At 37.1% G+C, this 25947-nt stretch overlaps 1 protein-coding gene across 1 annotated transcript in view; it reads right to left on the reverse strand.

The window, feature by feature from the left end:
- Nucleotides 1-2482: 2482 nt before the first annotated feature.
- NAALADL2 (N-acetylated alpha-linked acidic dipeptidase like 2) overlaps nucleotides 2483-25947 on the reverse strand; it is a 189653-nt gene continuing 166188 nt past the window's right edge. The window contains exons 12-14 of the mRNA XM_008497711.2: nucleotides 24944-25037; nucleotides 17131-17329; nucleotides 2483-2798 (exon numbers count right to left, since the gene is read on the reverse strand). Coding sequence (XP_008495933.2) covers nucleotides 2600-2798; nucleotides 17131-17329; nucleotides 24944-25037 — 492 coding nt within the window. The 3' untranslated portion in view covers nucleotides 2483-2599. The remainder of the gene's footprint in view (nucleotides 2799-17130; nucleotides 17330-24943; nucleotides 25038-25947) is intronic.

Here is a 25947-nt window from a genome sequence, read left to right on the forward strand (position 1 = left end):
ACTCACTTATATATAAGATCCAAACATTTGAAATAAAATAATAGAAATGTGAAAGTGTGAGATGACATTGAAATGGATGCATTTAAGTCCTTAAATAGCTCACCTGATTCATTTCACTAACAAGAATATAAGATTGTCTCTGGAACAGACAAGCATTTATAGTAGCAGTGCTTTTTGTGGTGGAGTACTTTGAAGTCTTCAATGTTAAAAGTGGCTACAGAAGGACATTAGTGAAAAAACAAGATAAATGTTTTATTGAGGAATTACATGGTTCAGAAATCATAGATGAAGGATATTCTCCCCAACAGATTTCACCTATTTTGCATGAGTACACTTTGGTTACATTAGAGGTTGTTTTGGCAGAACATACACACTAAGACTTTGGAAGCAGTTATTGAATTCACCTGGCAGAGCTGAGGGAAGTGATAATCTTTATTTTCATTCTCTTAATGGCACCTGACCCTCTGTCACCTAAGATGATAGCTGCTGGCTGCACAGTGAGTCCATACCCTAAAGAAAACACATTACTAAACAAACTGCCAGAAGAGTGGTCCCTATTAGAAAATACAATTCAAATGTGTTGAGCACAGTAAATTCCCAAATACTATGACAAAATAAATACACAACTCAAATGTGGCTATTCCAATCATTTAAATATTACAATAATAAAATCTGTGGAAACAAGGGGATGGACAAACATTGTAGTATCAGAAAAACTGTTACTCTTCAAAAGTCAAATTCTCCCTGCTGTAAAAAGAACTGGTGCCAGCCCTAGCCTAAGAATAATCATATACTCTTGCTTATCAGATGCCAAGTAAAGATAAGAGAAAATAATTTCTTCGTTCATGCAGTCACGGTGACTGATATTGAACACATCCTCACTTCAGTTGCAGCTGTACAAATGCATAGCCTCACCTCTGGCCAGACCTGGGATGCTTTTGCCCATGTTAGGATAATAACTTGCAAGGAAATGCAGCAAAAGCAAAGCTGTATGCACCTAGTCCTGGGTAATTGCTAACAGACATCCATTTGCCAAGGACTTTTGGAAACAGAACCCTCATTTCTTGCTATGGGAGAAAGAACTTTAAAGTCACTTCATGAACTTTCACCCTTTCACCAAATTATATGCTTTAAATTTTTCCTGAAGGCAATTTTCTTTTACATTAATATGGATACTTTTGCCATTGCTATTGCAACCTGAGATGCTTCTGTAATGTTTCCATAGCAAACTGGGTAATGATGCATTTAACATTTAAACCAAATAAATTATATTTAAATTCTAAGTATCTATATATAATTAACTTTTTTAAGCTCTAACCTCAGAATCATCTGAGACTGTAAAACTCTAAACCCAACAGGGCTTAATAATTTTGATGGTTTATATTATTAAGACCTGCAATTCTCAGGTGTGTGCATTATCCCCTTAAAGGGTAGGAAACCAAAATTCCTGATTCTCTCATTCACACATTACTTCAGGCCAATAAAGTAATGGTGTGATTACACTCTCTGTACAGGGTTTCCACCAATGCAAAACAGATTTGAGTTTTAGCCCTGTAGTGTGCTTTATCAGCTTCTGCCTTCAAAAGTGAATTCCTGCTTCTGCAGTAGGGAATAACTTTATGTTTTGCTTGTGCTTGTTTGACAACAATCCAGGTCCAATATGCTGGGCACTACTGATAGAATGATCCAGCCTGGAATAGTGGGTGATGTGACTGAGTGGCAGGATACCAAAAATCTTGCCAAAACCTTGGGGGCCTTCTTTTCATTTACTGCTCTCTGAAAATTTAGACCTTGAGGTGAGCTGTTCTGGTAATGTTTGAGCCTTAGAAAGCTAGGCATTTCTTCAAGTTATCATAAAGATTCAGTTATTTTTGTACAAGTGTAACTACCAATTCATAATTTTCAAATAATTTAAAATCATCAAACACACATACAAAAAAATCTTTCCAAGAGTTACTAGAGATAAAAACCTCTTTTGACACAGAAATGGGATAATCAAAGTTTATCTGTTTTCTCAGAACTGAGGTATTTACTGCTCCACAGGAGTAGAGATGTTGAATGGCACTGGTAAGGGTGTTTTGTGCATTTCCTGAATAACTGTGGTGCTGGATACCCAAGGTAATGCCACATCCTTCAACTACTTACTCTGAAAGGAGTAATGAAGAAGATGAGTTTGCTGAGGAAATTAAGAGAGAAGTATAATTAAGTCACATTCTTCTGACTTAGTACGCATGGAAAGCTCACCTGGGGTGTTTTGGAACCAGGTCTTCAGCATACTTGTAGGATATGCTTGGGACTTTGCAATTTAGTCTTAAAAATATATTTTACATATAAAAATACAGCAGATGTCCCTCCAAAAATCATATCTTAAGTCTTACTCCCTCTCATTATGTTTTATACATTCAAAACCAGACATTTGAGATACTCTGTCAACAGTGCAAAAGACTGTTTCATAATTATAAAACCACACACTGGAGTACCTTTAAGTGCCAACTGTAAGAAAAGTTGAGAAAGGTTTCACCCGCAGAGAAATTCTGGTCCAAGTCAAACTTTTGTGTAGGAAGTTGTAAACAAGTATCTTAGAATGCAGAGAATCCTCTCATTTTCTTCCAGCTAAGGTAGTCTCAAAAACATCAAGTCCTGCTTTGAAGTAAACCTGAGCTGAATTGATGCTGTTGAGCACTTCTGACAATGCTGCTTGAATGGTCTCATTTGCCTGATGTAGTTTGCAGTGTTCCAGTGCCTCTTGCAGTACTGAAAACTGGCTTGTCCTTTCATCTAGTCTGTAAAGAATATTTCTAAAAGAGAACAATGGAGAATGATAAACTTTTTACTCAAAACAATTCATCAGAAATCATCAACAAACCCTGAAAGTATCAGCCACCCTTTAGAGATGATACACATTGTAAAGCAGTAAAGCCAACCCACAGCCAAGTGAAAGAAAACTGCTTATTTATTTCATCTTTGTGAACTGCATCTGTTCATTTATCTATGTGTGATTTAAACATTCACTAAATCCATCAAAGAAACATCACATTCCTCTTTAACCACTCGACTTTATTCAAAATCACAAGCCTAGGCCTATCACACCCCTCATGAAGCATCAGATGGATTTTATTTATTCCTTTCTAAAAAGGTTTGGTTGCAATTGTGAACCCTAGTCACAGATTTTTTTTTTCCTATTTCCTTTTTTTTCCTATTCCTACCATGTTATTTATTTCACACTTCAAAGGTGAAATTCTATCTACATTGAAGTCAATGGTCAAGTTCTCACTGCCCTCAGCAGGGCCTTTATTTCATCTATAATTCTTTATGACATCAAAACACGAGCAACCCATCTTTAATGTCACACACTTAAAGAAGGAAATAAATTGAATTTACAGATAAATCCTTATGAAACAAAATATGTGTTTTCTTGCAACACCTGCAAGACTTTTTAATGGCTTATATAAAAAAACACATGAAAAGGCAATGCCTAATTCTTTGGAAATGTTATCTGAACAAGGTGCTGAAGGCTCAGAATTCAATACCAGTCAGTGATTTCAATGAGTCTCTTTGAAGCAGGCTATAAATGTTATCTAAAAGCAGGTGTAATCATTACCATAATTAGAAAGCATGTAAATATCATAAATCTCCACCCAGGAGCTCCTTTGACTGTAAACAGAAGTGACTGAGATTTGAAACAGGAAAGCTACATGTAATTTGGTGCAGGACTTTATCTTTAAATACAAAGCATGTGCTCAGGGCAGGGGAGGAGTTGTTCCACAGAATGAAACCAGCAAGAAATCAGGACAACTCCCTCTGTTAGTAACTTAATCTCATGACAGAACAGACCTAAGGGCAACTCCTAATTGATAATGAAACAACTAAGTACCTACAACACAGACAATCACAAGTTTATCTCATGAGTTATCTAACTGCCAGTCTACAAGGCAGACTAGTACTGAAGTTTCCCAATAAATGACACCACAGAACATCTACAATCTCCTGCCATATTTTCCAGCTTCAAAAAGTGCTTTGAATGAGGGGCAATGTTTTTGAAATATATGAAGTAATTTCTATCCCCCCCACACAATTTCTCAGTCTTTATGTTTTTACCTTCCTATATTTGGTATATATCCAAACCTAGCAATGTGCAATAGGAATGATAAGCTTTTTCTCCAGAGAGCAATAAATCCAGAGATTTCAAGTGTTCTGCAATGCAATTTGTAGTAGTTTTAAACAGAAAAGGGAAATGGTTCTAACACAACACTGCTGTGGAAAAGGCTAGCTTACACAGTTTAAATAGTAAGTCATCCCTGAGCTAGATCATTCAGATTGAAACAGGTTAGGAGCAGCTCTATTCCTTTATTTAGCCTAATTTCAACTAAAAAAAATGTCACAGTGCAGTAGCCACCTGAAGAGTAACACTTACGGAGACTGCTAGAAATCAGACTCTAGAGAGAAAAGACTTAGGGACTGCTGAAAAAATGTTTGTGGTGAATCTTCTATACCATCTTCAAGTATGCTCTAAAAAAGGCACACAAGCTTAAAGGTCATTTACCTTGACATGCTTTATAGGTTTAACTGTCCTGTTTGCTGTGATTTTGGAATCATAGGTGATTCCACAGTAAATCCACAGGTAAGTGATCCATTGTAAAAGACAAGTATTCTGAGCACATCCCACCTGACTAAAGTACAAATTAAATGTCTAATGAGAAAAGTTTAATTGTTTGATGGATGAGACAAAGTCCATTGTCATCATCAAAAGAATATCTTAACTTTTGCAATAGCAATATGACTTCAGCATAGCTGATTGCACAGTATGACAGAAACTATTTTTCTATTTTTATGTATGCAAATAATGCTAAGTAACATCATAGAGCAACTTTTGTTTGTTTGGGGGTTTTTTTCTTCAGATTTTCTGCTAGGAAGTCTCACCAGGATCTTATGTTTTCCAATTACTTATCTTTCCTTGGCAAGCCATACCACCCCTTTGTTGCATATAATTATTTCTTTCTTTCTGTATGTTCAAGAGAGTCAATTTATACAATTTTGCTTCTTATCTCTGTCCAAGCTTCATCAAATGAAAAAAATGGTTAGTCCAATTTATTACTTCCCAGCCTTTAAAAACTAGAAAAGTGTTTTCATTAAAGATTACACATGGACTGAAAAATAAACCCCAGCCATCTCACTGGCACAAGATACTCATATATGACCACAACATGCATAGTGATACCAAGAGACTTCAATTTATACTGTGAAATGCAATTACTGAAACATTCCTTCATACAAATTGGCTTTGTGGCCTACATCTCTAAAACAAGAATTGCAACCTCTGGCCTAATTGCTTAAGTATCTACCTTCACCTTTAACTACTTTGCTCTTCAAAATAATTCACTATCAGCCTGATCCACACAAAAAAAGTCCTAAAAAGAAAAGTGCAATACATGATTACATGCAATAGTGAAATTACAGTGTGCATCATTCATCCTAACAGGTTTGTTTCAGTGGCAGATCACAGTGATCTGAACAGGGTAACACTGAAGTAGGAAACTCAATTAGCAACTTCAGGCAGCACCACTGAAAGAGATAAAATGCCTCTAAAGAAAAGAAACATCCCTTGTAAACTAAAGCAAAGAAATTAAAAGAATGACTTTTAAGAGAACCCATTTTGTAACTTTTATGATCCCTTTGCAGACCTGGGAACATAAGCATCAAAATAATGCCACAAGGGTTATATGCTGGTTTACATTATCACAAATAGGGATGTAATGTCACCTCCACCAGACAAAAATGAATTTGACAAATTCTTGAATGACAGATCACACTGAAAATATATTCCCTTTACCACAACTTCAAACTGTTTTTGGAACTCATATTAGAGTTACTGGATAATACAAGATAAAACGAAATTACCATGTTATTCTTGTAATGAAAAAGTATGTTTTTAGCATACTAGAAAGTGTGAGTCTAGCTAATGTACGACACAAACTCCATTATTCTGGTCCTTACAAATAGGCTCCTACCTAACAGCACACCTTTGAGATTTTGAAAAGTAATTATTAAATCATTAGGACATGATGGCAAGTATGCAGTCCCACAAGAAACCAGTGTGGGTTTCTCTGTGGAATCACATTAGAATTGTTTACAGATAAATGCTCTGGGCAGCCTCTGTCTATTCCAGTTATACCACAACATGCTATGACTGGAGCTGCTTCAGCATCCTCACAAATTCAATTTTATAAATCCCTGAATATTTTTTTCTCCTACTCTCCACAAAACCATATCAGAACTGGGATTGTCTGCATTTCGCTTTCTCTTGATAATGTTCAGTTTTGAATGCACTTTTCTTACACCCAGGAGTTTGTTTTAATTCATGTTTGCAAAATATATTCTTAACTTGGCAAATCAATAAATGCATTCTCTTAATAATATTTACATGTTGGGACTTCCAAGTTTCACAGGTGTTTATTTACTGTAGGGCATAAAAATATTACAGATTCTTCTTCCGTGGTAACTACATGAGCTGATTTATGCTACTTTATGTATGCTAGTTTCTACCTCAGAAAATTTTGTAGTGAAGGTACAAAAGGCTTCCCTTCCTCCTCTGGGTCCCTTACCCTTTTGATCTCTAACAGGGCTTCTTTCTTCTTCTCTTTTTATTTTTTAAACTTTTTTGACACCCACACACAGTTTTCATCTTATTTTATTCCACAGTGCTATTGTGGCAGAAGGTTTATAATTATAAAATTACAGCTGCTAGCCATGTAAAACTAACTTTTATACGGACAAAATTTATTCAGTGATGAACTGTAATTACATGTCATTATAGCTGATCCAGAGGAAAAATGGTTTTCTACAATGATGAATTCTTGCTTGAGTGAGCAGTGGAAGTCACTGGCTCTGGGGACATGTGACTGAACTACATGCAGGTAACGAGGGAAGATGGGGCTATGGCAGCCACCATTGTAGGGCAACTTAGCTGTAACCATCAGTCTACTTCACTCTCCTAATGTTCCCACAAGCTCAGCATGTCCTATTTAAAGATCCTTTATTTGTAATGTGTTGTTCCCAACTTCCATTCCCTACACATCTTTTCCTTTTTTCAATACCATCAACTGTCTTCATTTAGTGCTTCCTACCACTTTCCTGACTCCTGTCTTTGGTCACAGAAGTGAAGAAATTAGTGCCAGTCCCTCATGAGGAAGCCACAGACTACAGTGAGGTCACCCCTCAGACTTCTTTTCTACAAACTGAACAATCCAAGTGACCTCAGCCACTCCTCCTAAGTCATCCCTTCCAGAGCCTTCACCATCCCGCTACAGGCAATCTAAACACCAAACCAAAAGTCTAACCAATAGAAAGGGATTTCAAAGGCATCATTGCGTGACAGTGGCAAATGAGATAAATTCTGTCCCTGCCAGATAGAAATTTATCTTGCATTCAAGACAAGAGTTAGGGCACCTCTAACTGAGACAACTACGGCAAATGGAGGCTACAGTACATCAGCATTTAACAAAATCCTGTTGGGACATGAGATTGCAACTCTGAATTCTTTTCCAAGAGGCCAATTTAGAACTTGTTGAAAAAGTAAATCCTGTTTTTGGCAGCTCTGTGCAGTATCTTGAGGCTTGGTTTGGCTTTCTTGACTGCCAGATAAACAAAGGAATAAAAGAAGCCAAACTGGGATGATAGCTGGCTACAAAATATATTATCTTTTATTTCCCTACAGTTATCCTTCACTACAGTACTTTTGTGACAGTAATGAATGCATTGCTGTAAATGACACTGACCTCTCACTGAATTATCCCTAACTCTAGCACAGGTTTCAGCCTGGTGTACTCTGCCACCCTTAGATCTTCAACAAGGCCTTGAGTGCACTAATGCATCTCTCTGACCCTGCCCAGCCTCATCTGCCCCTCCCCTGCTTGCATCACTTGGCCACTACAGGCCCAGTTGGGGTGGCCACTGTCTTGCTGGCCATGGAATCAGGCTTGGCTCCCCATCCTTTTTGGGAGCAGCCAACCCTCATCAACCCCTGATCATCGTCACCTAAGCAGGTGACCCTATCAGACCCTTCTCACCTTTAAACCTTTCCTGATGATCATTACAGATTCAACTACTGCATGGTGCATGTAGAAAATGAAAGGTCTAAAATTCAAGCTGATTAAAGGCTGTTTGAAGATTCTTTTAAGACCAAAACTCAACATTCACAGAAAGCATTCACTTTCCCTTTTTGTGCAGAAACATACAAGAAAAGTATTCTTTTGATAGTTGATTAATTACTATCAAGAGAGAAGACTGACATAAAATAAAACTAACTATATTTATAACTAAAGTTAATCTTTTTTTGATGATAACTCTTTGTGATTGCTAGGAAAAGATTTCAAATAGGATACCATATCTATGACAACCTGTAGCTGAACTTTTTCACTTTTGTTAAATTAACAGTAATTACTTATTTTCCTGTTGTATTTTTTATATTTTTCTGTCTTAAGACAGAAAACCAGCTCCTTTATGACATAAGATAACAAGGAGCAAATGGAAGCTGGAAGCTTCATAGAAGTTGCTAATCACAAGAGGACTGATTTTCTGGAACAGCCTCGAATAAAAATAATGGATCTAAGAAGTCTGCCCAGCTTAAAGAGTGAGTTTGAGTGAAATCAGGCTTCAAAAAAAAATCAGTTTGCAAAGGGTGAACATTAACATTACCTTGCATTCTGATTTATTTCCCTGTTGAAAATTTGCTGAGTTTAGGAAACTTAATTCATTCTCATGCTGGAGTAAATAAGATCAGTGAGTGAAAAGACTCAATTCTAGAAACTGAGTACAGTATCACCACAAAACAGTGGTGGAAAGAAAAAGATAACTTAGGATGCATTTGTGCTTCTGAAATTGCAAGCAATTATTTATTGCTAAAGAGCAGTCCTCTAACTAATTAGGCATGATTTTCTTTACAATTTTATAGAAATAAATTTAGTTTATCTAGATATTCCTGAAGAAGCCAGAGAACATGCTATCAGACTCTTTTCCATAGATCTCTCAAAACCTATATGCAGCTGATGAATGATATATGCTCCACAGAAAATGCTTCACTATTTTTTCAGTAATTTCTCAGAACAAGGCCTTGCATCTCTACTTAAGAGTAATGACTCATTAAACAAAATTAATATAACTATTTTAAAATGTTATTTGCTGGCAGCAACTGGTATGAAATATCCTTTATTACATTTCAAGTAATATAGCTGTTGGTAATAAATGTGGGCATGTTGTTCCCTGATTGATGTTACACTTGCTTTTGAAATGAAAGAAACACATGCTTATGATGAATAATTTGGAGGAAACTATTTTTGTTTTAAGGATGTCTTGGTCTGAAATACTTGAATTCAAAGCAGATGTGTTACTATTTTGAAAGCCTTGATGGAAGTGAGTTAATAAAATTATTTCCAAATGGCTCACAGCTGATGTTCTGAAGGCTTTATAGGGATTTTCACTCTGAAATCATCCAAAACATGTGATTCCTAATAACATTTCTAAACATAGCAGCAAGCAGTGTCCAGTGTTTGATTCAGTAAACTTGCTTGACCTCAGTCTTCAGTTCTTATCCTTTAAAGTAACTCCATACCATGAGATGTGAGACCATTATCATCACAGCCAAAATCAGAGGGGGCATTATCATAAGAGTTAACTATGGATGAACAAATAATTATGCCATAAGATGTTCTTTTAAAAAATGCCAAGTTCCATTTTTATTACCTTCAATGCATACACAATAAATTAACAGTTCTTAATCACAGTTAGGGTTATTTTCCTGCCCATGATCTCATCACCAGATTGCTAAGCCCTGTGGCCTGAGTAGTACATTAGTGGGGGAGTATTACACATGAACTATTTTTCCAATTAATTTCACTTATTTTTGTACAATATTTGGGAAATTTTTCCTGGCTAGTATTTCAAACATACATGAGTGATTCTTATCTGGCATGACCAAAAATGTGGAACCATACATTCTTGGATCTAAAAATTGTTATCAGTGCAAGTGTTTATAAGAAAAGTATTAAATTTTTCCTATTTAATAAACAAAAAATCTAAGACTTAGTATAAATTCATGAGATCATAGGCTATTTTTTTCTGTAACTAAATATTCCTGGCTACCTAACACCATAAGCACAGGCCTGAACAAGACTTGGCAGCAAGGGAAACTGAATAGAAAACAAAACCCAACTGGAAGACTTGCTAGGCAGTGGCATGATAGCTCTGCGCTGAGCTTGCTGAACATCAGTAGCCTTCTCTCAGAGGGTTTGTACAGTTAGCAGAACAACCACTGTGAATAGGCTAAAACTTCTATCTAATAAGGCCACACATTGAAATAAATATTGTTACACAAAAAGCCCACATCCTTTGCATGCTCAAGACCATGCACATTCATGGAAAGGAATGAGGAATTGTATGTCCTGGATATCCTGGATCAAGTCTTGACTTCAGGGCCACTAATGCTACTTTAAATTACAAAATACATAATAATGACAGTATAAAAACTATAAGGGGTTATATGCATACTAGAGACAGAATTCTTTAAGTGTACAAATCCATCTAATTAAGAGGATGGAACAAAAATCATAAGGAGCACATAGAGGGAAAATAAATTAATGTACAACCAGGTCTACCATTAATATCAGGGCAGTGAAAAAGTTGGTTTCCAGCCATGACATAATCCCTAATTATGGTGGTTTTCTGCTCTTGCAGGTGTTATGAAAAGCTTTTCATGTTCCTGTTCAAATAAGCTTTAAAGTCAACCACAATTAAATCTCTGCAGATGGCTAAGTCAGTAGTATTTATGCAGCAAATGCTCTTTAAATAGTAAAAATTTACAAGACAACAAATACAGTCATTACTTCATGGTCATTACAGGTAGTTGTGATTCCAAAGGAAAAAAACATTTGAGTTGCCACTCAGATGGATCAGGTGCTTTGTGTACGGGTTACACTTGTTTTACTGCATCTTCTCTGTATTAACAAAGGGCATCATTTAGCATGATTATCAGTCATGAGAAAAATAATGACTATAGCAAGGCTTTTTAAGAGCATTATCAAGTAATTGCTAATGCTGTATGATAGGATACATGTGCTGCTCCACACATGGATGGATGTTAAAGAGTCAACATCCTGGCAGATGAAATTCTATCTGTCTGGCCTAGGGTATGGATAACAACAGCACTGTTCAACCATCCCAGAAGGGTGGGGAGGATTAGGTCAGAACTCTTCCCAAAGTTGGGAGAACACTCATGCTGTTACAATATTGCTTCTACAGGTCCATCATGAATCAAGCACTTCCTACACTATCCTGACTATTCCTGTTCTGAGGAGCTGCACCAGTAGCAAAAGGTACCCTGGGGAAAGCTTCATGTGCTACTCAGAGTTACAGCTTAACTTCAATAGTACATCATGTTGATCTCCTGCATGAGCAGATTCATAACTCTGTTGTCTTCTCAGTCCCTCAAATCTCATTTTGAGTATCTGTACCATATGAGTGAACAGGAAGTGATCTTAATTATGTCTGGCATCTGATAGCTGCTCAAGAGAGAAGAAAGTTCCTTTCACTCTCCCACCCATGCTGGGTACACAAATTTAAAAGAATGCAGTGAATAAAATACTTTCAGTGCACCTTATATCAAGGTTGTTACTTTAGATTCTGACAGTGACTTGCATGTGTGAATTTGACTTATATTAAGATTTTAAACTGAAATTAGTGTGCAAAACACATTACTGCATTTTTTTTTAAAGCTAGAGGTAACTGTGTTAGTGCTACTAAAGCCTAGTGTTCATTATTTCATTGGAAATATTTCTTAGTTTGTACTGACCTAGCTGAATTCACATAATTGCTTGTCATGCCATTAACTAATTGATTTGTTTCTGGGTTTAGGATTAGGAAAAAAAAATAATGTGGCAGTTAAGAACTGTAATTTTTCTTACTAATTATTTTCTAATAGGTGACCTGCAGAGATGACGTAGCCTGAGTAGATTTATGATAAAATCAACTTTTGATTAAGGTATAAAAACCCTGGATAATGACTCATGGTTGTCAGCACTTTTTAAAGTCCTGGTCACCAGACACACGACATCTACTTAGACAAGTAGATAAACTAAAAACCTAATCCTGACATTTAATGTGTGCTGCTAAAGCTTGGGAGAACAATCCTCTTCCAAGTAAGCCTTAACTAAAGATTCTTCTGACAGTGCATAACTAATACTCTTCACCTATTTTATGAAACTTATTTTTGCCTTCCCACATTATTTGGAACAGAAAACCATCCTTGGAATATTTGCTGTTAATTTTTTGCCATTAGTAGTTCATACAGTGATCTACAACGAAACAAGTCTTACTGAAAGACAGAAGAAAATGTGTATACATTTTAGGTGTAAAAAAAAATACATTTGGGCAGATGCGTATCAAGAAAAAGGGAGTTGCTGAGCCAGAAAGACCAGTGAAGGATTAGAGATTGAAACAAGTACTATCACTAATTATAACTCCACTTATAAGATGTGGAACAATTAGGAAAAAAGGAGAGAGATGAAAATTTTGAAAGATACATGGTATTAGGGTAAAAAATCAAAAGGAAACCCACTGCTGCACCATAAACTGAATATTCATTTATTCTGACTGAATGGTAAAATCTGAGTCATGCTTTTCTAAAACCAGTACAAAATTCTCTCCATCTCCCCCATCATCTTTCTAGTACTGTAAATACAAATTGCAGATGGCAGATAATATGAGAGAAAACTATTATTGACAGTGCAACATGAGTTGTTTCAGTATATCCTGCACTAAGGATCATCACCACCACATCAAATCAGTCTCTGCTTCACTTAATAAAATGCAGAAAAAAAGACAGTCCATGTGTTTGGTTCAGGTCGGTCAGAATGTCTCAAACATTAGGACAAAACATACAGGAACACTGCCTACTTGAAGCCACAATGAAGTCTCAAACATTAGGACAAAACATACAGGAACACTGCCTACTTGAAGCCACAATGAAGCCACCCATTTCACTGTTTAAGACTAGCAGGATATTTGCACCTTGATGTCTGCCCTCTCTAAGTCCAATGAGCATCTTGTTTGCACATGGAAATTCAGTAAGAACTTTAATTTTCCTACTAAATGTATCTCTAGAAATTAATCTATAGATACTAGAATGTAAGCATGTGAATTTTTACACCTAAGAATCTGTTGCAGTTTATCCCCAAACCAGAAATAAATTCAGTAAACACTTTAAATATATCAGGGAAGCATATAACAAATCTCAAAGGAAAATGTTCTGCTGACCAACAAACATAACTGACATGAGATCAGAAATGATGCAAATTGCCTTTTTTGTGTGGTTCTAAAAGAATCTTTTGATTGCTCTTTCATTTCATTATGAAACTACAGCTAGGGTAATGGGTATATAAATCATAAAAAAATAACACAGAAAAGATGTATTAGTTCCACAGTAAAGTAGAAGCAGAAGTAGGCTGCAGCCCACCTCCTGATGAAGCAAAAAAATCCACCTCTCTTTTTAATTCAAGTTCTAGAAGAGAAAACATAGTATAGATCCAGAGAGCTGTGAATTAGAACAAACAGAAGCCTAAAAATTATGCCTGAACTTCAGCAAATTTGTCAAGTACTTTGATTGAGGTTGAGAATATGACTCCAAATGGGTATACAGGAAGCAATCATTTTTTCATGAAGAATACGTGCTTTACTGCCACACAAATTCTTCCTTCAGAAGGCTGTAAATTACAGTATTTATGGAATCTTAATGATCTAAACACAGTTGGAGCCTGAAGGTCAAGGCTGCAAACTGCATCCTAAATTTCTGTTTACAGATGAAGCACAGTATTTATTGCTGCACTGCCTGTGCCACTGTAGTTAAAGGGCTACCAGAATTTCCATTACAAACCACTATTTCAGGGGTTTATAACTTGCTGATCCATCTTCTGACTGGAATGAAACATGGCATAGAAAGACCTGGCTGTGTGACTGATTTTTTTTTGTTTTCTTCTCTTTACCAAATTACAAGAAGAAAAGCTTAGAGTTATGCAAGTTAAAGAAGTACCTCAGTTTTTTCAAGTACTTCCAGTGTTCCTGTGATACAATTACAGCTTCAGAACACAAAGTGATTAATATAACCACAGAAGGACTTTCAATCCCTAAGAAGTGAAAAATAACCCAAATAAAGACATATTGTTAGACATTAGAAGAGAAACTGTGCTGCAGATTTTTAATAGTAGGAAAGGAAATCTGAAATCTATCACTGTCTTTGATTCTGTCTGTAGTAAAGGTAAATCTAGACTACAATTACACACCTTGGCACAGTACAAAGAATTCATTCTGTTAATAAGCATCTGAACAATGATAACACAAGGGGTGCTTTTCTCTTATATACTCCAGATGACATTAGGTAAAATAATTCAGAATAAAGTCAAATCCAAAATTTTCCCACTGTCCTATATAGGTTTAAGGGTGGCACACCAGGCTGTATGTACAAGCAAAACAAAATTTTAATATAAATTATAATAATGAGACTGGGCTAAAACACATAAATCAGAATGTAACTGTAAGAGCAGCTACTTATTAATTGGCATTTACTAGATCTAGAGCAATCACTCAAGCTGTATTTTAGAGCAAGACTAACAATTGCTTAGAGACTGATGCTATTTATCCTGCATCAGGATAGGACCCGGGGTAGCTCCCTTTCACTCAGACTCTGAGAAGTCACCATTTAAGGTGTGTTCCCACTTGAGGGGGAATAATCAAACATCCCTTGTGAGGAAGTGTGAAAGAATCCCAGCCCATCACAAATGAGGCTGGGCTGTCAGTGACTGACTGTCAGTCATTTGTTGCCAAGGCAAACCTACTTGCTCAGTGATCCTTCTAGCTTAGCAAAATGTTCTTATCTACTAAGAACACTGTTGCTTTATCAGTCTTCTGTTTTGTCTCTGTCTGGGCCCAGATGTTCAAGAGTATTTTCCAGTACCCAGGCACTCTGTCACCTTTTAGCATATCTGGCTGTTTTTTACACTAAAGAGTACATAGAGGAGGGCAAATGTTGAGTCTTTTTTCATTCCCCCTTCTGAGGCAGAGCATCCTTCTAAGACCTACAAATTCTGAAGAAACCTTATCATCTGCTGTTAAATCTTGTGTCAAATTTAATGGAATCTGGAGGAGAAAAATTACAGAATTTTCACTTCCACACTATCTACTTTGCCAGTGTGAACACTGTGCTCTGTGCCAAAGAACTGCTGAGAGCAGGAAGGTGAAAAATTTAATTCACATTATACCTGCATATCCAGCAATTACATCTTGATGAATAACAAACTTAATATTGCAAGCACTACAAGACTTTAAATATTAGAAGACCTTAAAACCCCCTTTTGTTGGAATCCTGAATTTTGGTCTAATTTATTTTTACAAATAAGGAACTGGGCCAAATTGAACAATGTGTCATTACAATGGAAGACAAACACATTACATTATACTAAGTAGTTTCATAGCTTCTTTACAACACCATACCACTTCAGAGAAGAAAGACAGAAGTGCTAAACCTGGAATATTTGACTTTATTTAATCACATTTTCCTTTATTTATTTATAAATCCAGTCACAGCAGGAATGAAGTAAATTAGTCCCTCCTCAAACATTACTATTATATTTTCTTTATTGTAGCTGTAGGGATTTTATTCACTGGGACTGCTGAGTTTACCACAACTATTTTGTTCTTTTGTTTTTGTTAAAAGGACTCCATTTGCTTTATGCCATTCCTAATGTTTGGAAGAAACTCCTCCTCCTGATTCTGCAGCTTTCTTCTCTTTTTCCATCCTACCTGTTTTGTGCCTACCCAAAACATTATCACTTGCACAAGACAGTTCTTCCCACCAGTGGCAATGAAACAGTGGGTTCCTGCTTCAGTCAGCTGTAGTTGCAAGGACATTTATATTCCCAGATAACACAGATGCTTCCTTAATGTCTGTGCTCTGGTCCCTGTCTCCTTTGTATGTTCATTTCCCAGTTCTTTTTTTTGAGTGTGTTCTCATTTTTCCTAATGTAAAACCTGGCTATGGCTTTAGGGACAGCTTTACTTGGGGAAGCCTCCTAATGGGCAGGATAGATGAGTTGTTGGGGCAGTATGGATGAGTGATTTGAGCAGCACAGATGAGTGATCGGCTATCTTCAGCCACAGAATCCTTCAGAAATAACCCAGGAGTCCTGATGCAGTCAAACAGCCCACATATGCCCTCGTGCTACAGCCCAGAGCATTCCAACATATTGCTGTGGTCAAGCTATGAAACACTGCATCAATGGGCTGCAATGCAGTGCTTCAGACAGTTTGTACTGAAGCACATGCACACACTTTATTACTTCTCTTGAACAGCCAGAGGGCCAGCCATGACTCAGAGCAGGATTGACAACGTCTTGTTTTTCAGACTTTTTTAAGCCACTGATTCCTGCATCCTTTTTTTTTTTTCCTTGTGTGTGTGGCCCCATAGAAAGCTATGGTGAGAGACACAGACTGTACACTTCTTTCTTAGAAAGATGGAACCACTATGACATCTTGAAATCAACCTGAGTAGTGCAGCTGTGTAGATATTGGAGAATAATTCTAACCAGAGACGTTATGAGCGGTGACTGACTAAGGCTCTCTGCACTCCACTGCACTGCCTTTGACTGGCTGAAACACACCCAAGAACACTGCTACATAATTATGTTAAATAATGCGACACCAGATCTTGTATAATTCTGAATCTCCAATGAACTGTAAGAAGTTTTAAATAAATATAGGTGAATTTTGTCAAGGAGTATTTGACTTCAAAATATTTTCTTCTGAAAGCTTACTGAACCGTCTAACACAAGGATCTGCCACGCTGCTGTAGCTGCCATCACACTGTACATCTTGTTAGCAATGATGTCATGACAGAAATGCTACAGTGCTGCATTCTAATGACCTCTTGTAATGAAATAATGTTTTCTGTAGAAAGGATGAAATAGGAAAATATACCTTTAATCTTGGGTACTCACTGATTTATTTTTTTTTTAAGAGCATGGCAGGTTTGAAAACCAAGCAACAGGATTACCATTTAGTCTCGAATGAAGAATGTTTTGAAGTCCATACCTGTAAAGTCCTGGAGGAGCTCTGTGAACCAGGAAGCTTTTCTCCAAGCTTTGTAGAACGTCATTGAGCATCCTGACTCTGACAGGAGCTCTCTCCATGGGGTCATTCGCTGGGCGCATCTCATCTGACTGGAATAATTCTGCAGTGTCCCTCAGACGTGAGGCCACTGCAAGCAACTGAGGAACATCTACTTCATCACCTAGGAAGAAAAAACAAGACAGCTGTCAATGATTCAGACAACATCACTTATTATTCTTGTTTATGAGTCAAAATTAAGAGTCTAATTAAAAACTGAGCTTCTTTTCCCTTGTGAGAATTATGTAACAGATCAAGATCATTGTGTGTAAGCTCCTATCTATTTTTCAAACAAGATCAGTTTGGGCTGTGATGGTGTAAGATCTAACAAGCAATAAGCAATGATCTTGGGATACAGCTTGAAATCAACCACTGGAAAAACAGGCACACAGAAGGCAACAGTTATATATCTGGAACTGTAACATTTACTTCTCAGACAGAATTTATTCAATGCCATTTGTTGCTACTGCTCTCAGGTTTCAAAGTTCGAGCTTGGATTCCACAATGATTGCTGTATAGAAAATTGTAATATGCTGAGTTTAGTTGCATTTTTTAGAATTTTAGAATCCTAGATGTCAAGAAAAGTTGCAGAAGGAATGTGAAATTGTTCCTCTCAATCACTTAAATCATATGTCAGTGAGCCACCTGACACTTTGATATCCAAATTAATATTCTAATCCAGTCAGTATTTTCAAAACTTTTTAAACTTGGGAGCCTTAGCTGTTACTTTATTTGTAATTCTGCACAGACATCAAAGGAATGTAAGCCCACAGCACTTTGGAGCACACCATGATTTTGATATTTCCCAGCTCCCAGTCCAGAAAGAAGAACAGGATACATGAACTGGAGCACAACAAATGTGCAGTCTCTTCCCAGCCACAGGTGAAGAGCACACACCCCTTCCCAGTGTCTGCATGGACTGCACTAATCTGTACAAGCACGTGGAGAGACAAAGCAGAGTCTGCATGTGACAGTAATAACTAACATCAGTCAACAAAAATATTTCCAGGATGCAGAAAGGATCTTTAAGGGCAGGACTTTGCCTGCTACAGACAACAAAATCAGCTATCCTCAGATCTTCCAATTGATGATTAAATCGAAACAAACCACTCAGCTTTAGAAGCTGTCTACATGTTTAGTTGAATGTAGAAACCTTGGTGAGTTCAGTATCCTAGTGAAGATGATTAAGCCAGCCAAGTGTTTCATGACACAAGTTAAATGAACATTAAAATTCCTTGTCTAATAGATATATGGAGAGGTCAGAAATAGTAAATAGAGAACATCGACCCATTTCTCAAACTATGGATGGAGTCTGAAAGGTGAGCATATATTAAGAATGTAAAAGCAAATAGGTACAACTAAGAAATTCAAGGAAACTCACAAATATGACATACTCTCCCTTGCATGTGGGAAAAAGAGATGTGCTATTGGCTACATTTCAGCAAAGGGAAAGGAGTTCATAGATCCCACGCACTCCTGTCCATCAGATGACTAACACATTCCAATCTAGCAAAGCATGAAATGATCCAAAATACATGGAGAGACAGATGCCAGTGTCAGAGAAACTGTCAGATTTCCTGAGGTATCAGTATAAATTTCCACAGTGAACAGAAGCTCCCTGTGGAAACAGCAGTAAGAAAAGATGGTTTATGTCTGGCTTGGTTTGAGACAGAGTTGCTTTGTCAGTGGCTCTTGACCAATCCACCTTTCCTTAATTAGAATTGATAATGGGGACTGCAGTCTACATCTACAGGATGGGTGTCTTTCTGATTAACTCTGGAATATTTTAAGGTCTGATTATGTCAGGTTGATGCTTAAGAAAAAAATTCTCTTAGCACAGATACTCGGTACATCTGGGATATTTTGCAAGATATCAGTAACCTCAGTTTTAAAATCTCAGGCAAACATTCTGTGTACCTGAAGAACTTGCAATTTCCATGCATGTAATCCAGGCACTGTGCATACCTTACCCTGGCACTTGTGTCAGTATGGAAAGGTTTAAATTCACTCTGTCCCAAAGAATCCTTTAGTTTCAGCAAAGCACTTCATATTCCTAGTAACACACATTTATAGTTTTTATTCTGAATATTATTATATAAACGATTGTAAATGTCAGCTACACCTTTTCAATCGGGAAGGTGAGATAAAGGGCAAATGCATCATTCTGTAGTTGAAAATTAAACCAACCAGACCACACTTTTAAACATAAAAATCCTGTAAATGCTCTCACTCCTTCACAGCATGCCAACTGCACTTTACAGTCAGGAGTAAAAAGCACTGCTTACATCACACTCTAAACCAGCACTCATAATAAAACAAACACCCAGGTCCTTTTTCAGTCTGTCAGTACCAAACCTGGAGGTGCCTATGAGTAGTGTTCCCCCACTAATTTACAGACATAGCTTTAAGGGCATCAGTTGTTTTTTACCACAACACACTGAACTCCACTGCTGAGGGCAACTGTGATTTATGCTTTTCTTTACTGAGGAGCTGGGAGTGGAAAAGGGCAAATCATTCCTAAAGAAAAGGATGCACTAAGCAATAACGTCTTAAAAATCTTGTGATGCTTCTACATAGAAAATAAAAACCCTTCAAGTGTTAGTTTGCTCAAGAGAAAACAATGCCACATTATTAGATTTTGTATTCTTTGTCCTGTTGTCTTTGGTATGAATCATGGTGAATCATCTAAGCTAGTTGTTTAGCTGTTAAATAAAACTGCAAGGACAGTGACTCAAGAGTAGCTACACTCCTGGTCAGAGAATTAGACTGCTGAATTTCATTACACTTGCTAAATATAACTGGATTTTATTCAGAAATTAGTTACATCAAATAGATATTTATTTTTACAGTCTTAGAATAAAGTAGCTGTTCCCTGTGTAACTGATGGCTCTTAGGAATAGTACTGCTAGAGAGTTAACATTTTTAAATCCTTTTTGTGCCCTCTGGTATGAATGTACTTGCCTATGAATATCCACAGGAGAATGAACACAGGAAAATCAGCAGTTTAAGGCATGAAGCATGCTCTCCATGCATGTGAACCCGTGTTTTCATGTAAGAGAGAGTGGAAATTGCTTCAGGTTTTGATTAGCTTGCAAATGCACAATCAGCTACGGTGTGCTGTATTCACTGGGAAGATTCCTCATGCTGTGCAAAACAGGATGATCAGATCTGGCAGTGGAAAATCAGAATGGGAAAGCTTTTCAGAAAGTACCCAAAAAGGGGCAGAAACACAAATCAGTAGACATTCTTAGTGAAAAGAATGTTTTTCCACCAGCTTCAATTTTGCTACCATGACTGCAGCTGCCCAAGCAAACTAATCTGGTGTTGCTACAACATCCCTCTTTTCAGAGAGGGTACCATTAAAAACATGTGACATAGGCATGTCAATACAGAGGAAATTATCAATACTTTGTGCAGAGCTGCTGAAACATACATGTACTACTGACACAGGACAGATGCTCATCCTTTCCCTTCAGTACCACACCCTTTGTCCATAGAAAATGCCTTTTTCCATGGGGTTTTTTGTTGTTTTTTTTTTTAAAGGCTGATGAGAGGTTTGCCAGCACTAATATATAATACTCTTGAAAGGATACTGAAGACAAGGTGTCAGGGTCTCATGGCAAAGAAGATATTTCTATCATATGTACATTAACTTGCATTTTTCAAACTCTCCAGCAGTCAAGAATGGATGGGAACAGAAAGGATGGAAACTTTCTGAACATCACAGATTGATGGAGGAAGTACCCTGAGTGATCAGGGAAACAGTCAAGGAGGTAAAATGATGCCAGGCTGAAGACTAGCAGATACCTGTAAGCAGTGAGCATGCAGCCATCAAGTAAGTGACAGATCTGTATTGATTATTTTTAAGGACAGAGTTGAGACTGATATTTTGAAAAGTAGGGGTTGAGCCAGGACTGTGAAAAATCATGCAGACTTTCCTAGAAATGGCTTACCATAAACCAGATTACTTTTAAATTTCTGCTAGCACTGCCTACCATTCTCACCCCAAGTACTTCAGCTGCTGTAACATCTGTAAAACATCCATTCTGGAGAGAAGAAAGGGTATGACTGATAGGAAGCAACACACAACTGACACCGTGTCAGCCAAAGAGCTTTAAACCACAGCCCTTGTCCTCCATATTCAGGGAAAACCAGAAAATCTCACCCTCCAGTTAACTTAATCTGTGTTCATAGGCCTTTTTCCAACAGTACCTACTAGAGATGGCTTACAGCTCATCTGATTTGCTTAACAGCTTCAGCAGCCTCTGATTCTGTGAAAGCCACAACTAGGGAATCTTAGAAATGCATGCCTAGTGCTGCTCAGCCACAATCTAAGGCAGGGGCAACAGATTCCAGTTCTTGAAAGGTCTGAGTGCAAATGATGTGTTATGCAAATGAGTGTTATCATGAAATAGTGAAAAAATATCATCTTATACAGCAACAGCACCCAAGTGAGAGACTTGGTGGCTATCATCAGAAGTGGTTGCCTATATTTTAGTAAATGGTGTGATAGAAATTGTTGCTGAGTCAGTCAGGTGTAAAAATACAGAAAGGTCTTTGATCCTAATGAGAGACTTTTAACACCTCCATCTTCTGCCTCTGAAGCTTGCTGTAATATTTGCTAAGTTTAAAAGAAGCTCAAATACAGTGCAAGACAGGCTACAAGGAGCAAGTCCAGAATGCACAGTGCTATAAGCATTCAGTGGATTATACAAATATGTTCTGAATAAAAATTATTATACAAGTAAAAAATAAATATATACATTTATACTTACACATTTGTACTTACACATAAATACAAAATACTGAAGTGCTTAGAAGGATCACTTGAATCACACAGAAAACAGATTTGACATCTTGTCGTCACCCTACCTCAAAAGTTAAATTGGATTTTCATAGTATACAAGGCCTAGCAAGTTCTTTGTGTATTTGATTCACAATTTGATTCAGTGGGTCTTGATTTTAAATGTATGAAAGGCACAAACACCACATGACTGCGATGTGTAGTACATGAGAAATTTTTAAACTGTCCCCTACTTATGGATTTCTCTAAAATATCACTTTTGTGATCAGATAAGATACTGATAAGCCTTGGAAACCTGGATTTCAGTCTTGGAACCTATATCATCATATCAATCACCTCATTTATCATATCATATATTTATTACCACAAAGCTTCCTGTTAAACATCTACCCATCAGCAGATGCACAAAAAGAAATGTCTCTCCAGTCACAACCCTTTCTTCCAAGTAAACCCCAAAACAGCAGCTTGTTTCCAAGAGTTCTGCTGACAGAACACACATTGTTTAATCCCCATCCCCATTTCCCAGAAACAGGCCTGGAGCCAGATGTTAACATGTTGTGGGTGACATTTCCCTGACATCCAGCCCACTCTGAATGTAAAGAACAGTTAATGAAGTGCTCAGTAACATCCTATTCAATTTCCCAGAACTAACTGTACAGAGACTCAGATGCTCAGTGGCTCCAGACCAGTGCAATCCTACTGACTCCTAGATCTTGACAGAGATGGATGGCAAAGATTAAAGAAAATGTATCACACTTCTATAAATGTGTATTACAGTAAAGTGATACTTTATACCTTAGGGAGTGAGAGAAATGCCAGGGAAACACCTGAAGACTACCAAAAAAAAAAAAAAATTAAATTTGAGATAAGATCTCATTCTACAAAATTATATGTAAAGTTTTGGTGGGATTTTAACAGAACTTAGATCAGTTTGAGAGTTAAATAAATACATACATTGCAAACCTACTTTTGAAGGGCCTTGGAACACTACAGGTAACCCTCATCAGAGATACAATTAGAAATGAGGAAATAACAACATGGTTTTACCTATCTCATGTTTTTCTAGGGAGAGACCCAAATGAAATCATGCTTTGAAGCAGTCTTTCCCATTTCATGGGGGTTCATCAGCGATGTAGCTTTTACCATTCTTTTTAAGTTCATGTAATTCTGACCAGAATACCAGATGTTCTGAAATATCTCAGTTTCTACACACTCAAGGAATTATCAGAAGATTCCATCTCCAAAGACTAAGCTTCTTATGAGTTCTGTGCATCCAGTCTACTTTCAACTAGTAACTTAAAATAAGAGATGGTTCTCATTTACATACACAAAGACATGAGGAAATCAAGGGAAAAGGGACAGAATCAGAGGAGGAAGATAGATTATACTGAAAGAGGAAGCCTAAATGGATGAATAACACTGGATAGTGTTGGAACTTATACTTTATCTCCCTCCTTAGTCCTCAGAACTGGAGCTAAGACAAATATTCTTTTCATAATTGATGACTAATTGTTCTTTTGTACTCTAGAAAGAGGCAGAGAACATCTCAGTAACATGATGAACTTAGTTCCTTATAACACATTAACATATTTCTACCATCTGTAGAGAAAAAACTAAAGCAAAACAGCCCCCAGAAGCAAACAAAATGCACAACTGCACCTTTAACTCTCTTGTCTTAAACAGCTCAAGTTGAGGTCTATTCACTTAACCAGGTTCTGTCTTCAACACAAAACAAAAAGACTGCTAAGCACTTGGATTTTTATCAATCCTTAAAGGGCACAAGAGAACAGAAAAAGCCAGACATGAGAATGCAGGCTCTACAGTCTTGATGTACCAGTCTCATAGAGAATAGTAGAATCACTTTGGTTGGAAAAGTCCTTTAAGACCATTGAGTCCAACTGTTAACCCAACCCTTTTAAGTCCACTACTAAGCCATGTCTCTAAACACTGCCCCTACCCATCTTTTAAATACCCCCAGGGGAATGACTCCACCACTGGACAACCTGTTCCAATGTTCAATAACCCTGTTAGTGAAGAAACTTACTAATATCCACTCTAAACCTCATTTGGCACAATTTCAGGCCATTTGCTCTTGTCTTATTGCTGGTTACTTGGCACAAGAGACCAACACCCACCTCACTACAACCTCCTTGCATGAAGTTGTAGAGAGTAATAAGGTTTCCCCTCAGTATCCTTTTCTTCAGACAGACAATCCCAGCTCCCTCAGGCCCTCCTTGTAACACTTGTTCTCTAAGTATATCAAGGCATCCATCCTACACCTAGCAAACAGTGCCAGATCCAGAGTCTACGAGAATTAAATCATCTTCATTTCCAATTTAACAGTTTCGTCTGTTTACTATTTGCTAGGAACTTTCTTGTCCATTTCCCCAACTACAATATCGTGTCCCAAACAAACCAAAACCAGTTTCAAATAGTGAGCTCCCAGGGTCTCAATGCTTAATCAACTCAAAGAATATGTATTGATAAATTATCATGCTTTGGCATGCCAGAAAAAGTAGAAATGGCAGCATGCTCTGCCAACGTGGGGAATTAGTGGAAAAAAATAAATAAGATGAGTGTGAAAGGAGAGAAAAAGCAAAAGGATTAGAAGCCTGCTCTTGTACTGCACAAAGCCTTGAAAGGAATTCAAATTAAGTTCAGTCAGAGAGGTTGTTATCCTTGACCGCAATTATGAGATTTTAATACTAATTATTGCTTAACTGACATAGGAACATCAGATGAAATATAAACATTTAATGGCTTTGTTTAGCAGCAAAACCTTTGTTTTATTTTGCAACATATAATTACACTGTTTAACTAGTAAAATTGGCTATTATTCATCTGGATATCAAAAATCTGTATCAGGGAGTAGACAAACTTTAAAAAAAAATAATCTGTATTAGTGGAGAACAATATTCCTCTAACAAAAATTACCTTTAAGACTGTACTGAACTTCTAACGCGATGTCGAGGGCATTAAACGGCAAAACTGGTTCACTGGCAATTTGCAAAGTCACTTGTCCTGTTAGCTGAAAAATAAAAAAAAAAAAACAAAAAAACAAACCACCCCATAAAGCAATCAAATAATTTCAAGCAAATTTAATAGACAGCACTTATTTTGGAATAGCATATACTTTCACTGCAATGGATTTTCAGGGAAAAGTGAACAAAACCTTATAAATATAACTTTGTGAAAGGTAGTATGACCTATTGTCTTTCCAATGCAACATTAAAAATATTAAGAAATTCCAATTTCTTAATTTTAAGTTTTCCAATTCACAAGAATTTAGTGCAGTGCTTTTCTGTGGACCTAGGATACTGCAGGAGTCTCTGAAAGGCCTTGGTTTTGCTTTATTTTCTAATTAAACTTCTTAAGATTCTAAAAACAGGACTGAAGATTACTGTTTCATTTTGCTATCTGGCTTTAGTTATTAGATTTTGAGAGTTTAGATGAGTATAACAAAAGAAAACAAAACAAAATTATAGTTGTTAAAGAGCTTCAGGTCAAGCCTGTGGCTAAATTCAAGCTCACTTGAGAATTTTCTGCCTTTTGAAGAGATATGTGATGCACACAGACATAAAACTTCCCAAATGGACAGAACACTACATTTTCTCAGTACCTTCCAGAAGGACATTCCCAATTGAGTGAAAGGGAACTCTCAGTCCACTTCAGACTAGACATTAGCACCTGTCATGAAACTCAATGCCATGAATTACTCTTTTCAGCAACTCAAGAGATTGAGGCCAGGGACTGACTGGCCTGAGTGCTTTTTGTCACTTGCAGAAGATGGGCTCTCCAGCTCAAGGCTTAGACATGCTACAGGGGCTGTGTATAGAAATATGTTCTGCTGTTGAACTATACCCAGTCTGTGATTAAACAGAGGATTTCAGTCTCAAGGCTGCCAAGTCCATCACTGTTCATGGGAGCTATAAAAAAAA

The sequence above is a fragment of the Calypte anna genome, chromosome 9, assembly GCF_003957555.1.
Source record: "Calypte anna isolate BGI_N300 chromosome 9, bCalAnn1_v1.p, whole genome shotgun sequence".
Classification (NCBI taxonomy): Eukaryota; Metazoa; Chordata; class Aves; order Apodiformes; family Trochilidae; genus Calypte; species Calypte anna.